This window comes from Struthio camelus, chromosome 9, assembly GCF_040807025.1.
Source record: "Struthio camelus isolate bStrCam1 chromosome 9, bStrCam1.hap1, whole genome shotgun sequence".
Lineage (NCBI taxonomy): Eukaryota > Metazoa > Chordata > Aves > Struthioniformes > Struthionidae > Struthio > Struthio camelus.
Window position 1 is genome coordinate 22191281 of NC_090950.1, and position 14787 is coordinate 22206067.

General features: G+C 66.4%; 1 protein-coding gene across 4 annotated transcripts; it reads left to right on the plus strand.

Annotated features, from left to right (window-relative positions):
• The first annotated feature begins 671 nt into the window (after positions 1–671).
• Positions 672–14418, plus strand: LOC104148875 (uncharacterized). 4 transcript variants are annotated; one of them, XM_068954593.1, is made up of 29 exons: positions 672–956; positions 1783–1944; positions 2492–2692; positions 3528–3581; positions 3941–4130; positions 4217–4325; positions 4424–4583; positions 4698–4840; positions 5005–5164; positions 5287–5475; positions 5621–5782; positions 5936–6008; positions 6269–6431; positions 6879–7044; positions 7158–7247; positions 7570–7676; positions 7890–7940; positions 9547–9682; positions 10385–10455; positions 10710–10754; positions 10982–11091; positions 11272–11427; positions 11853–11968; positions 12328–12528; positions 12918–13029; positions 13182–13296; positions 13569–13770; positions 13895–14013; positions 14114–14418. In XM_068954593.1, exons 1-29 carry the CDS (start codon positions 794–796, stop codon positions 14294–14296), a joined length of 3909 nt encoding a protein of 1302 aa, XP_068810694.1. In that variant the 5' UTR covers positions 672–793; the 3' UTR covers positions 14297–14418. The 4 variants fall into 4 exon arrangements, with proteins under 4 accessions (XP_068810694.1, XP_068810691.1, XP_068810692.1 ...); XM_068954590.1 differs by having other exon boundaries at positions 673–956; positions 10385–10530; XM_068954591.1 differs by having other exon boundaries at positions 673–956; positions 6882–7044; positions 10385–10530.
• The last annotated feature ends 369 nt before the right edge of the window (positions 14419–14787 follow it).

Consider the following 14787-nt stretch of genomic DNA (forward strand, 5'->3'; position numbering starts at 1 on the left):
AAAGTGTGTGTGGGGCAAATGACATGCTGAGCTGTGGACCTAGAGGGGAGCAGGGGGGGCCCTCTCCAGCTGTTTGGGTGAGTGGCACCCCACTTCCTAGAGCCCCAGTAGCCTAGGGTGTGATGGCACCCATAGAGGGACCCCAGGGACCCCCCCCCAGACCCCTAACCCCTCTCTGACACCGATCTCCCCCTTCCTGCCATCTCTGCCTTGCCACTTCTTGCCCGCTCACCCGCCCGCCTTTGAAGTGCCCAGCGTATCCCATGCCCGCTCAGAGGCCCCTGGCGCCCCGGAGCAACGCTTGTGCGTTCCCAGTCGCTTGAAGCCACCTCCTGCCCCTTCTCCTCTCCCCCCCAAAAGCCCCCCTCCTTGGCCCGCCCCGCTCCCAGCTGGCCCCCTCCCGGGGCCCACGGCTGGGCGAGGGGGGCACAGGCAGCCAGGCAGGGGGCAGGGGAGGAGGGAGGGTGGCGCGGCCGAGATTGGCGTGAAAATGATCAAGGGCCGCGGGCAGCGCCGGAGCGCAGGGCCCGTCTGATGCTGCCCGCCCGGAGGCCCCGTCAAACAAAGGCGGCATTGAGGCTTTGGCTGCGCACCCCCCCCCCCCGCTGCCCCCGCGCCCCCCCCCCCTTCCTCGAGCTGGCATCTTGGCGCGACATTAATGAACTCGCCTGTTTGCGCTCCCCTGGCCCCTCTCTCCTCCCACCGCCCGGGGGGCACTATATATATCCGCCTCTCCTTGCCCGCCTCGAGCACTTTGGGGGCTCCCCCCTGCTGCCCCCCTCTCCCGCCGGGGATGGAGCGAGGAGTGAAGAGGACGGGGCCGGCTCTCCCCGCCGCCCGCTCCAGTGCCCACCTGCGGCACCCTGTGCTCCTGCACCTCCTGCACCTCCTGCAGCTGGCGGGGGGGGCACCCCTGGGCCCGGCGCTGTACCCCATGCCGCCCGGCGTCCTGCAAGGTCAGTGCCTGCCTCGGCAACGGGGCATGGGGATGGGGGCAACTTTGCGGGAGGGTTTTGGCTGCCAAGGAGGGGGTGAGGCTGTGGGAACCAGGACTTTTGGGTTCTCTCTCCAGGGAGGAGTGAGCAAGTAGGACGCCTGGGTCCCTGTCCTGGGACAGGACAAGTCTCCCCAACCCCCGGGGCCTGGGGTTGGTGGCAAGTGCTGCCCGGGGAACATGCGAGGGAAACTGAGGTTGCAGCAGGGGATGCAGGGTTTGTGCCCTGCAGCCAGTGAGCTCTTCCTCCTGTCCCGTGTACCTGCAGCAGCCCCACAAGCTCCTCTGCCAGGGGGCACCGGGAGCTATACAGTGGCTATGGGAGGGGGGGTACCAGCAGGCACAGGCGTGGGCGTGCACACGCATGGGCATGCAGACATGTGCGCACGCACACGGGTGCACACGGGCATGCACGCAGGCATGGGCACACCTGCCTGGCACACACACCACTGCATGCCCGTGTTCGCACACGTGTGTGCTCACAAGGGCTACATGTGCAGCAGGGCACACATGGGCGCTGGGAAACACCTTCCCTGTGCCACCCCATCTGCCACCCCATGTGCCAGGGATAGACCCCAGGTGTCAGGGTGCCCATCACCCCAAGCAGTGCCGACGGGGTGCTGGAGTCTGTGCTGGGGCTGCACTGGGCTCTCCCCAGCCTGGCACCCGCTGCGGAGGTGCCCGCTGCAGCAGGTGCCCAGGGCAGGTCAGCACAGAGCAAGGGGCACGGGCGCCGGTGGGCGCTCTGCAGTGCTGGGGGTCTGAGCGCCCTGCCATGCACTCTCCAGCGCTGTCAAGCCGGGGGACGCTGGTGCTGGAGGCAGCGCTGAGGAGTGCCCTGTTGGCTCTGGAGGGGGCCCTGGCCGAGCACCAGCGGCAGCGGGGTGCCTGTGGGCTCTGTGCCCCCTGCCTCTTCCCGCCCTGTGCCAACATCACTCACCGCTGCCCACGTGAGTCACGGCCCCATTGGCACACCTCCCCGGGTCCCCACCCAGACACCACCCCATCCCCTGGAGACCCTACTCAAACACTGCCCAGGGTCCTTACCCAAACACCACCCCATCCCCTGGAGACCCTACCCAAACACTGCCCAACGTCTACCCAACCACTGCCTCATCCCCGCGAGACCCTACCAAAACACTACCCCAAGACCCTACCCAAAGACTGCCCTTTCCCCTATGGACTACCAGGAGACTCCCAGGAGATCCTCCCAAAACATCGCCCTACCTGCTAGAGACCCTACTGAACAACCACCAAGTCCCTACCCAAACACTGCTGCAAAAATCCTAACAAATAACCACCCCATCTCCTCAAGACCCTACCCAAATATTGCCTGGACACCTTAATCAAACAGTGCCCCATTCCCTGCAGACCCTACCCAAACGCTGCCTGATCCCTTCTCTGCTCCACATCCATCCCAAAGTGCAGCCCAGGGTGGCCAGGGTGGGAGGTGGGCAGGGACAGCAAAGGGATGCCCACGGCCCCGCTGTCCTGCAGCGCCGGCTGTGCCTCCCACCGTGCCCCCCAGCTGCCAGGCCCTGCTCGATGCCCAGGCGCTGCCCGAGCTGCCCCAGCGCAACTGGGCGCTGAGCCAAGCATGTGCCCCCTACCAGCGCCTGTGCCCACCCAACGGGGCCCAGCCAGCTGCCTGCGCCCCACTCAGCGCCGGGCACTGCCGCCGCCGCCTCCAGGAGTGCCGTGAGTGGGCACCCACATCACCCTGCCAGGCCACCACAGCTCCCCCCAAAGAGGAGAGCACTACAATAAAAAAATGGGGTGCCCTGGTGGGGTGGGGTCATTGTCTGGGGAGGGTGGAGCATTGGGAAGGGCCGGGGGGGGGGATGGGATGGGGAGATTGGGGAGGATGGGAGATCTGGAGTGGGACAGGGAATTTGGAGGGATGGAGGCAATGCGGGGCAGTGGGGGACCTGGGATGGGATGGGAAGACTGGAGGGACAGGGGCATTGGTGGTGGTGGTGGATGTGGTATGAGATGGGGAGACTGGGAGGATGGGGCATTGGGGTAGTGATGGGGAGATTGGAGGAATGGGGGCAGTGGTGATGACAGGGGACCTGGGGTGGGATGGGGAGATTGGGGGATGGAGGCACGGCAGCGATGAGAGATCTGGGGTGGGAGATTGGAGGGACGGGGCATTGCCAGGGGCTGGGGCAATCTGAGGTGGGATGGAGGCACTGGGGGGAACAGGCAACTGAGGTGACAAGGGAATCTGGAGTGATGGAAGGGGGTGGAGGCACTGGTGGGCTGATGGGGAGATGCAGGAGATGGGGACAGTGGGGGCAATGGGGGGACCTGGGGTGGGACAGGGGGATTGGGAGGATAGGGCATTGCAGGGTGGGGGGACCTGGGGTGCGGGCAGGGGCACTGGGGGGCTCACAGAGAGATCTGGGATGGGATGGGGACATGGGGGGCACTGGGAGGAACTGGAGGGTGTCAAGGGGAGCTGAGGGTGCCGGGGACACGAGGGGGGACGGCGGCGGGGGTCCCCGCGTGGCGTGACAGCCTGTTCCCACAGGGCTGGTGGCCGCGGCCCCAGGCCCCGACGCGCCGGCAGAGGCGGTGACGCCAGGTGAGCCGGGGCAGCCCAGCGGCACTCACGCCACCCCTCCCGCGGAGCCGCGGGCCCCCCCGGCCCCCCGGCTGCCTGCTGGGCCGGGGGGCAGAGGTTAGCGTCGGCAGCTGCCGGGCCGCGGGGCGCCCCCGGCCCGCCGCCCACTCGCCTCCGTGAGCACGATGAGGCTTGACAGCGCGCCCGGCGCGGCCTGCCCCCCTCCCGCGGGGGCCGCGCGCTGTCCCCGCTGCACGCCGCCGCCGCCGCCGTGCCCAGCCACCCCACCCCGGGCACGGGGGCACGGCGTGTGGGACGGTGGGGTGGGGGGGCCGCAGGCGCCCCCCGCCTCTCACCCTCGCTTTGTCTCCCGCCTCCAGGGAGCTGCGGGCGCAGAGCGGGCCCCCGCGCCAACGCCACGGCCCCCCGAGGACGCATCATGGGCGGCAGCGTGGCGGCGCGGGGGGCATGGCCCTGGCTGGTGTCGGTGCGGCTGCACGGGGAGCTGATGTGCGGAGGGGTGCTGGTGGGGCACGCCTGGGTCCTCACCGCCGCCCACTGCTTCGCCGGGTAGGGCGTGGGGGGCCTGGCGACGGGGGTGGGCTGCCCCCTCCCCAGCCCCGGCTCCCGTTAACGCCCCCGCTGCCCCCCGGCAGGAACCGGAACGAGCTGGCGTGGACAGTGGTGGTGGGCGACCACGAGCTGAGCAAGCCCGACACGGGCGAGCGGGCCGTGCCCGTCCGCCGCATCCTGCCTCACCCCAAGGTCGGTGGAGGCAGGTCGGGCACCTTCCCCGGGCCTCCCCCCCAACCCCCCTGCGCCGCCCGCGCACCCCCCGCCGATGCCGCCCCTTTGCCTTCCAGTTCAACCCCAAGACGTTTCACGGGGACCTGGCGCTGCTGGAGCTGGCGGCGCCCCTGGCGCCATCACCCGCTGCCAGCCCCGTGTGCCTGCCCAGCGGCCCCGCCGAGCCCGGCCCCGGCACCGCCTGCTACATCGCCGGCTGGGGCTCCCTCTATGAAGGTGGGTGCCCGCTCCGGGGCCCGTGGGGTCCCGCGGGGCATCCCCCTCGGGCACAGGCGAAGCGGGGAGGACAGGGCGCGGCGGCACCCCCTGACGGGCTCCTCGCCCCGGCAGAGGGGCCGTCGGCCGAGGTGGTGATGGAGGCGCGGGTGCCCCTGCTCAGCCAGGAGATGTGCAGCGGCGCCCTGGGCAAGGACCTGCTCACCAGCGCCATGTTCTGCGCCGGCTACTTGTCCGGCGGCATCGACTCCTGCCAGGTAACGCCCGGAGCCGGGACAGGGGCGGGGGGTGGGGGGAATGGCGCCAGCCCCACGGCGCTGTGGCCGGGGCAGGGGGGAGCGCACACCACCGGGCACATGCCGCAGCGGGTGCCGGAGCTCCCTGGCGCCGGCCGACTCGGGGGGCCTCCCTGCCGCCGCAGGGCGACTCGGGGGGCCCGCTGGCCTGCCAGGACCCCTCCTCGCACCGCTTCATCCTCTACGGCATCACCTCGTGGGGCGACGGGTGCGGCGAGCGGGGCAAGCCGGGCGTCTACACCCGCGTCGCCGCTTTTGCCGACTGGCTCAGCCTCCAGATGGACCGTGAGTGCCCGCCGGCCGGGCCCCTCGGTGGGCCGTGCCGAGGTGGCCGAGGGCCGCGGGGAGGCTATGGGGAGCGATGCTGGTGGGTGCAGCGCCTCACGCCAGCCCCGGTGCCCCCGCAGCCTCCCACGCCAGCCGGGAACCCAGCTGCTTCGACCTGCTGGCGCTGGCCCAGCTGCCCCCCGAGCGGCAGCCGGCCGAGCGCGCCCGGCTCTGCGCCTTCTACGCCAGCGCCTGCCGGGCGTCCCTGAGCCAGGCCGCCTGCGCCAGCCTTGCCGAGGAGACATGCCACGCCAGGAGGCGGCGATGCGGTGAGTCGCAGGGGCCGGCGGTGCCCACCGCAGGGCAGGGGCATCCGGGCTTGCTGTGCCAGGTTTTGGGCCCATTGCTGGTGGCGCGGGGCCGGGCCAAGCTGGCGCGGCAGCCAAGGATGCCGCTCAGCCCTTGCGCCAGCAGAGCTGCACGCCTACGCCCAGACTTTGGTGGATCTCCTGCGCCGGGCCGGGGACTTCTTCCGAAACCAGCTCGACTTCTCCTTCCTCACCCGCACCCTGCCCCAGCTCGTGGGCAAGATCTACAGGCACCTCTTCCCTGCCCGCGTCCGCAGGGACGCCCCAGGTACCCTGTGCCACCCCGGGCCCGCTTGAGGACGTGCCAGCATGCTGCCTCGGTACCCTCCGTGCCGGCACATCGCATGCCAGCTGCCTGCCACAGCACCACCACTGGGCTCCCCTACCCCCTTGCTTCCCCCCCTCCCCATTGTCCCCACAGGCCCAGATGTGGCAGGGGGCCAGCCCAGCCCCATGGCAGAGGGCACCCCAGGACCCCAGAGCCTCCCCACCAGGTAAGGGGGGAGGCAAGAGCACGGCTGACCACAGGGGGCTTAAGGGTTTGGGAAGGTGGGCGAGATGCCCGTGGGCATCACCATGGGCCTGCCCAAAGTGTTGGGGTTTCCCTCACTTGGGCACATCTGGAGGGAGGTGGGCACAGCCCCATGGTGTGCCCAGGGCTGCCGGGGGTCCTGACACAGGTGGCACTGCCCAGGAGACGGGTGGCGCTTGGGGATGCTGGGCACTTGCCTCAGCTGCCCCTCTGTGCTTGCAGGCGGGGGCCTGGGCGGCCGCCCACCTTCGCTGGGCTCTTCAGCACTGTGGGACCCCGTCTGCAGGACTGGGTGGAGGTGCTGAGGGCCATGGCGGGGGGCAGCCCCCTGGCACCCAACTTGGACAGGGAGCAGCTCCCCGGGGAGACGTGGCTCTTCCTGCAGGTATTTGGAGAGGGATTGGCTGGGGGGACTCCCTGCCCTTCTGGTGACCATGCCACCGGGGACCAAACCCCTGCAGTACTCCCATGTCCTCCTAACGTCCTTTGGCCCCAATATACCTTGGCCAGCCTTGGGGGTGGCACCCCTATCTCTGCCACCACAGGGGGAGCATCTTGTCCTCCCCAACTGAAACCAGGGCTCCCTGTCCAGCTACTGCAGAGCCAGCTTTGGGTCCAACCCCACAGTCATGGGTCTGACCCCACAGATGTGTGTCTGACCCCACAGCTTTGGATCAGACCCAAAGTGGACACGAGGCACCTACATGTCCCCAGAAATCCATCAGACGCCAGTCCTGCCATGCCTTGTGCTCTGCTGCCATGTGCCTCAGGCAGTGCCCACAGGCACCCCGCAGGTGCTCCACGGCCCGCTCTGTCCCTCTGTCTCCTTCAGCAGGGCGAGGAGGCGGTGGAGGAGCTGGTGGGCCAGGGCAGAGCCTTCCTCACCCAGCTGCAGGCAGAGTTGGGCCTCAGCACCCCCCTTGAAGCCACGGAGCCGCGACAAGCACCTGGAGACCCAGCAGGGACCCCAGTGCTGAACCTTGAGCCCCAGGAGGCAGGCAGGTTGGGGACAATGGGGCACTGGGGTTGGCATTCACTGCCTGGCTCCATGCCTGGCAGTGCCTGCCAACCACGTCCCCTCTGCAGGTTTTAACACCTCTCTCCATGGCAGGGTCCACAGCGGGTGGTCACCTGAGGGAGAAACGCGACCTGGTACCCACATTGCCCGGGGTGGAGGAGGAGGAGGCAGGCGAGGGCCAAGGTAAGGGCCCTGGCCACTGTGGGAACGGGTGCCAGTGTACCCAGAGGGACCCGCACCAGGTCACCTGCTGCCCCCAGCCATGGTGGCAAGCCTGGCTTCTGCTTTCCACCCTGGTGCCGGGGCTACTTATGCTGTGGGTCATGACAGCTATCTCATGTCCCTGGAGATCCTCTCCCCCATTCCCTTGGCTTCTCAAGGTGGCCAGGGAAGAGCCCAGGCATTCCTGGTGGCAGTGGGGAGCCCTGGCACAGGCAGCGGCTCGTCCCATCGCTCCACAGCGCCTGACATCCCTGTGTCCCTCCTGCCCATCCCCGGGCTCCAGGCTGCCCCGGCCTCAACGAGTCGGCGGTGCGGGTCAGCGCGGTGCGAGAGCTGTACGCCTGGGTGCTGCAGGTGCCCGAGCCAGACCTGGCCATGACCTTCCAGGAGGTGAGTGCCCCAACCCAGCCTGGCTCTCCCACTGTCCGCCCTGCTGCAAAGCCCTGGGGGCTCAGCTGGCACCCTCCCGTGAGGTGCTGGTTCGAGTCCCCCAGGGGAGCCAGGTGATGCCCACCCTGCAGCCTGCCAGTTGCCCTCCTGCTGTGGCTCCCTCCCCGGCAGTGCGGCCACCTCGGGCCTCACGGTATTTTCCTCTCCCTGCAGATCCTGGTGGACTTGGGCTCCAAAAATGCCAAGGGGCTGTACCGGGCGCAGGTGCGGGCCACGGTGGGGGGCCGCCCCACGGCTTTCAATGGCCTTGTGGGCCTGGAGAGCGACTCACTGGCCCGCAGCATGCCTGGCCTGGTGGCCTTGGCGCTTGAGGCCTTGAAAACCTAACAGTGCTCACTGTGCCCTGGGGCACCCTGCCAGCATGGGGATATGGGCTGGGACAGGAGGTCTCTCATGTTCTTCAGACCCCAGTGCCCCCAGGCTTAGGCAATTCCACACTCTTGTCCCGCGCTGTGCCTCAGTTTGCCTCTTACTGCCAGCACTGCCCAACCTCCCCAGGGCGACGGAGCATCTTGGCCAGGGATTGCATCCCTTGCTGTCCCTGGGACCCCTGCCTTGGGCAGACCCCTCCCCCACTCCAGTTTCCCCAGCAACACCCAGGCTGTTATTTATTTGTACAGAAAAAGATTTATTTTTCAATAAAGAAGGGCTCTATTTTTTGGTAGCTTATGAGTCTGAGGGGGGTGCTGTGCCGCGCGGTGCCAGGGACGCAGGCACTGGTGGGGGCCTTTCAGTGCGTGATGCAGCATCCTGCTGCCTCTCCCCTTCCGGCACCCCATACCCTCGAGCAATGGCCCCCGCCTTGATTTACACCCCCTGGCATCAGTGCTGAGCTCCAGCCCCCTGGCCTGGGGGGCACATACCCTTTCCTGCCCACCAGGCACCCCAGGACATCAGCCTCCCCCCCATGCTTGGTGTCACCTTCTCAGGCCCTGGGCACAAGGCAGGATCCAGGAGGGTTCTGCCACATGGCATGGCCAGGAGATGCCGAGCGGGGTGCAGGGGGACTTTTGCTACGCCTTGAGGTATTCCTTGGGGGTGTAGGGCGGGTGCCCCCTGCTCCCCCTCTGCCCCAGGCACTTCCTCTGGTAATACCCCTCTTTTTGCAAGGGACCCGGCCACCTAGCCCTTGGGCACCCTGGGCAGGCAGGACAGGGCTGGCACCAGTGCCTGTGGGGTCCTGCCTGTCTCTCTGCCCAGCCAAGCCAGAGAGTCCTGGGCTTCTGTGCAGTGGCAGGAATTTGACCACCACGGGAGGGGGCCATGGAAAGCACCCTCTGCCCCTCAGCACAGCACCCAATGCCCTCCGTGGTGCCACCAGCTCGGAGACCCACGTGAAACCTCCTGACTGGCGAAGGGCCGAGTGTGTGCTTGCCCACCAGTGAGGGACAGGACAGTGCCCAGTCAGGAAATCCCTGCCTTGGGTACCAATGGGTGCCAACACCTTTGTATCCCTGCTGTCAGAGAGCCCCAACCCCATCATTGCCCCCAGTGCCCGCTGCCCCCTAAGCAGCATCCCTGGACCTGCCGAGTAGCGGGGATGGGACCGCGCTCCTCCAAGTACTTGGCAATGCCAGTCCTGGAGCAGGCATGGGTGCCAACCAACTCCGGCTGGGACAAGCCAGGGGTGCTGGGCAAGGGGAGATGGGGTGGACACTGCTGTCTGGCCGGCCGAGACCAGCTGTGCCCGCCCATCTTCCTTTCTCCAGGCCCAGGGGTGACGGAAGAGGGGGGCCAGAGCCAACATCCGGTCTCAGCTCTCTTCCCCCTCAGCACCTGGCACCATCCATCTCCCCCCTCCTTCTCGCAGCCGGACATCCGTCCCCCAACAGCAGGCGGGGAGGTGGCAGGGGGCCCAGCACCACGCGGGGAAGGAGGGCACTGTGGGCGCCACATGGATAGCCTCCCGGCACAGCTGGCCCTGCTCGGGGCGCTGGCACTGGCGGGTGAGCATACGGCTGGGGGGTGCTCCATTGGTGGGGGGGTTCTGACCCCTTTGATGGGGGTCAGGGCTGGGGACAATGCTGGCAGGACTCTGCTGGGCACACGTGTCCCCAGGTCCTGCTGACGTGCGTCACCCAGCAGAGTTGCGTGGCTGAGTATCACCTTCGCTGCCATTCTGCCCGTGCTGTGAGAGCCATGTCCCTGTCTGAGCCGAGTGCGTGTGTGTGTGCGTGTGCGCGTGCGCGTGCACACTGGCCGCTGCATCTATGTGTCTCCGTGTGTGTGTGTGTCCACCTGTCTGCATGCATGGTGCCACTGCATCCATGTCTGTGTCCCTGTGTGTCTCTGTGTGTGCATCCACGTGCACGGTGCCACCATGGCTGTGTCTCTGCATGTCATATGTCCCTCCCTGTGTGTGCGGAGTCAATATCTGTGTGTCCATGTGTCCCTGCATGTCTGTGCCCGTGTCTGTGTCCCTGGCCAGACGTCCCTGGCCACATGTGCCTATGCACCCCATGCATATGTGCGTTCCTGCATGTCTACCTCCATGTCCCTGTATGCCACAGGCACAGCTGCACCCTGGCCTTTTCCTGTCCCCCCCATCCTTATGCCACCCTGCCCTCACTGAGCATCCCCACAGGGCAGCACTGGGTGGCCCAGCAACCCCCCTAGATGGGGCTGGGCCTGACCCTGTGCCCCTCCAGGCGGGCTCTGCGTGAACCAGGAGGAACGGCTCATCCACCACCTCTTCGAGGAGAAGGGCTATGACAAGGAGGTGCGCCCCGTCGTCTCCATTGACCAGACTGTGGATGTCTACCTGGCCCTCACCCTCTCCAACCTGGTCTCGCTGGTGAGCCCCCAGCAGGCAGTGCATGCTGCCTTGGGGGTTCCCAGGGTCCCACCAGCCTTATCTCACCCCCAAGGGGTGGGTTTGTGGGGTGAGCCCTGGAGTCAGTCCCTCGGATGCCCTCGCTGGCAGTGGTCCAGGCATCCCAGTGCCTGTCTTACCGTGCCACTTTGTTGTTGCAGAAAGAGGCAGACGAGACGCTCACCACCAACCTGTGGATCGAACATGTGAGTTGGGGAAGGGGGTGCTGGGGTCTAGCACTGTCCAATTCCTGCCCACTTCCCTCCTCCGCAGCTCCCTGCCCTGGGTAGCGTCCTCGCAGCGTGCCATGGCAGCTATCCCCTGCCCTGGCACCCTGGGCAGGGGGACACTAGGGCATCAGCTGTGCCATGGGGCATGGGAACAGGGTGGCCTGGTTTGGCGAAGGGTGATTCCCGGGGATTCCCCCTCCCAGGGCTGGACCGATTACCGCCTGCAGTGGAATGAGTCTGAGTTCGGGGGCATCAAGGTGCTCCGCCTGCCGCCAGATATGCTGTGGCTGCCAGAGATCGTCCTGGAGAACAAGTGAGCTGTGCATCAGTTTCCCCTCCTGCACCTCCACCCTAGGCTGGCCGAGGCCCCCAGCTGCTTGCGGTGGGGTGGCTGGCGTCCTCGGCCAGAGTGGCCGAGCCATCCCCAGTGCTGAGGGAGCCACGCTGCGCCCCCCCGCTGGCCCCTGTGCCCACCTCGGCTCTCTCTGCGCAGCAATGACGGGCTCTTCCAGATTGCCTACTACTGCAACGTGCTCATCTACAGCACAGGCTACGTCTACTGGCTGCCACCTGCCATCTTCCGCAGCGCCTGCCCCATCAACGTCAACTTCTTCCCCTTCGACTGGCAGAATTGTACCCTCAAATTCAGGTGCCGCAGGGCCAGCAGGGGCCAGGGCAGCGCAGGCAGGGAGGCAGAAGGGCCTGAGGCTCTCCTCCCACTGCCAGCGCAGTCCCAAAAAGTTTTGCTCTGAAGCGTTTGGCAGGTGTTTGAGTTATGGGAGGGGGGAGAAGAGCCTGGTGTAGGGGTGCTGTGCCTTGGGGTGCCCAGATACCCACCCTGCCATGGTGCAAAACACCACCGCATGCGTGCCCTCTCTGTCGTGGACCTGGGCAGGGCCATCCCCTGGCGTGCCTCGGGGCAGACACCTCTCCCCGGTGCAGGTCTGGGTGCGGCCAGGCAGGACTCCGCGGAGCGACTCTGGGGGCCCTTGGCATCTTGGCAGAGGCCAGGGTAGGTGGGTGGCAAGGATGTGGCAGTGGGCGCAGACCCTCACCGCCTGTCCCCTGGGCCAGCTCGCTGGCGTACAACGCTCGGGAGATCAGCATGCACTTGAAGGAGGAGAGCGATATGAAGACGGGCAAGTATTACCGGGTGGAGTGGATCATTATTGACCCTGAAGGCTTCACAGGTAATGCATGCACCTTCTACCACGTGTTATGGCAGCAGGAGACCCTGAACAGGGCTCAGGGGTGCTCCACTGCCAAGATATCCTGTACAGGGCACAGGGGAGCCCCATATGGGGCATAGGGGCAGCCCACACCGGGACATCCTGCAGCAGGCTCAGGAGCACCCTACTGCTAAGGCACTCTGGTATGCAGGGCTTTGGCACCTTGGTACCCATCCTGCCAAGCTTGGCCCTACCCCTACACAGGGTGGGGAGGACGGGTGCTGCTCTGAAGGGTGGTAAGCCCCAGGTGGGCTGGGGTTGGAGAGGACAGGCATGGCCAGGTTCCCCTGTGCCTCTTGCCATCCCATGTGCCCTGGCAGAAAATGGGGAATGGGAAATCATCCACCGCGCAGCTCGCAAGAACATCCACCCCAACAACCCGCCTGAGAGCAGCGAGCACCAGGACATCACCTTCTACCTCATCATCAAACGCAAGCCACTCTTCTATATCATCAACATCGTCACGCCCTGTGTCCTCATCGCCTTCATGGTCATCCTCGTCTTCTACCTGCCTGCTGACAGTGAGCGAGCCCTGCGGCAGCCGTACGGGGCACGGGGACACCTCAGGGGCACTCTGACACCAGGATACCCCAAATAGGGGATCAGGAAACCAACATCCTGGCCAGGCACCCTGTCAAGGGCCACCCAGAGCAGGCCATGGGATGCCCCATGTGGGGCACCCCTACACCAGAACAGCCCGTACAGGGCACGGTATCCCTGAGTGGGACACTGGGAAGGGAATCTCAGCACTGGCAACACTGGGAAGGCACCCCAGCACTGGCGACACTGGGAGGGATCCTGGCAATGGGAGGAGTATCTGACCCTGGGGGCAGTAGGAGGGATCATGGCACTGGGGGCAGCAGGAGGGGAACCAGAGACAGGGGTTGCCCCGAGCTCACCTGCTCTCCAGGTGGCGAGAAGATGACACTAGTGATCTCCGTGCTCCTGGCCCAGTCTGTCTTCCTCCTGCTCATCTCCCAGCGCCTGCCTGCCACCTCCCATGCCGTTCCCCTTATCGGCAAGTGAGTCCTGGCCACCACCCTGCAACCTGGAGGGCTGGGGGTGGCAGAGGGTGGCTCTACCTGTGCCTGGCCCCAACAGCAATGCCAGCCCTGCTGGGGGTTGGGGGGGGGTGGCAGCAGGCTGAGTGGCCCTGCCCCCCGCCCCACCCCAGGTTCCTGCTTTTCATCATGCTGCTGGTGACAGTTGTGGTGGTGATCTGCGTCATGGTCCTGAACTTCCATTTCCGCACCCCCAGCACCCATATCATGTCTGACTGGGTCAAAGAGGTGAGTGGGCCCTGGGGTGCTCCCTGGGGAGAGCAGCCACAGCTCAGCAGGCCTGGTGGATACAGCAGCAGCGGGTGGCACCGTGCCGCCCAGAGGTTATGGGGCACTGCCCAGGCAAGGCATCAGCACGTCCCGTCTGCACCATGCTAAAGGGCTCAGCGTCTTTGGCTACACACCTGGTTGGGGTTGGATGGTGAGGACGAGGCGCCCACCCCAGGGGCGGCATGGCACCAGGGCTGTGCCCAGCCCTGACACCATGTCCCATGCCCCAGGTCTTCCTGGAGACCCTGCCCCGTCTGCTGCACATGTCGCAGCCGGCTGAGAGCCCAGCGGGTGCCCCACGCATCCGGCGCTGCAGCTCGGCCGGCTACATCGCCAAAGCAGAGGAGTACTTCAGCGTCAAGTCTCGCAGTGAGCTCATGTTCGAGAAGCAGTCGGAGCGGCACGGGCTGGCCAGCCGTGTCACCCCAGCCTGTGAGCACTGGGGGGACACGGGAGGGTGACTGAGCGAGGGTGCCCAGCAGGGGCACCTCTCCTTTTGGGCCACCTTTGGGAGCCCTCCATCCCAGGGCCCATCTCACATCTCCCATGCCCCCAGGCTTGGCACCACCTGGTATGGACGCTGGCCATGACCAGGTCTACGAGCAGCTGAAGCCGGCCATCGATGGCGCCAACTTCATCGTACAGCACATACGGGAGAAGAACAGCTACAATGAGGTGGGCACCGCAAGCACAGTGGGGGTGGACGATGCCCATGGCATCTCCCTCCCTGCTTAAGGGGACTCCTCCATGCCCACCCACTGCCCATCTTCCCTAGGAGAAGGACAACTGGTACCGCGTGGCTCGCACTGTGGACCGGCTCTGCCTCTTCCTCATCACGCCCATGCTGGTGGTGGGCACCCTCTGGATCTTCCTCATGGGCATCTACAACCACCCGCCGCCACTGCCCTTCGCTGGAGACCCCTACGACTACCGCGAGGAGAACAAGCGCTACATCTAGGGTGCTGGGGAGGCAAGTGGGGGAACCCATGTGCCAACCTGCCTTCCCACTCAGCCTGCCTCCTCCACCACTGCCCTCCCGTGGTGCTGCCAGCAGGGCAAATAAAGCTGAGTTCTTCTTGCCGTGGGAAGCTGAGTTGGTGGCTGCCTTCGGTGCCCCTGGGCACAGGGCTCCCTAAGCACGCTGTGCACACGCTGAGGAGGGCAATGCCATGCCCAGGAAAGGGGGGGTGCTGGGTACCCATCTGCAGTGTTAGGTGTCCTGAGCTTGGGGGTCTTCAGCTGTGGTCAGTGAAGGGGGCACCCTTCAGGGCACAGCAGTACTAGCCCTGGGTACTGCAGTGGATCGGGCACTTATGCCAGGATGGGCTGGGGAAGGGGATAGGCCTCCCAAGTGACACCTGCCAACCCAGACACACAGCCAGCAGTCAGAGAAGTGCCATCAACACCCATATCCCATCCCCATGCCCGCTAGGGAAACGAGAGCCCCCC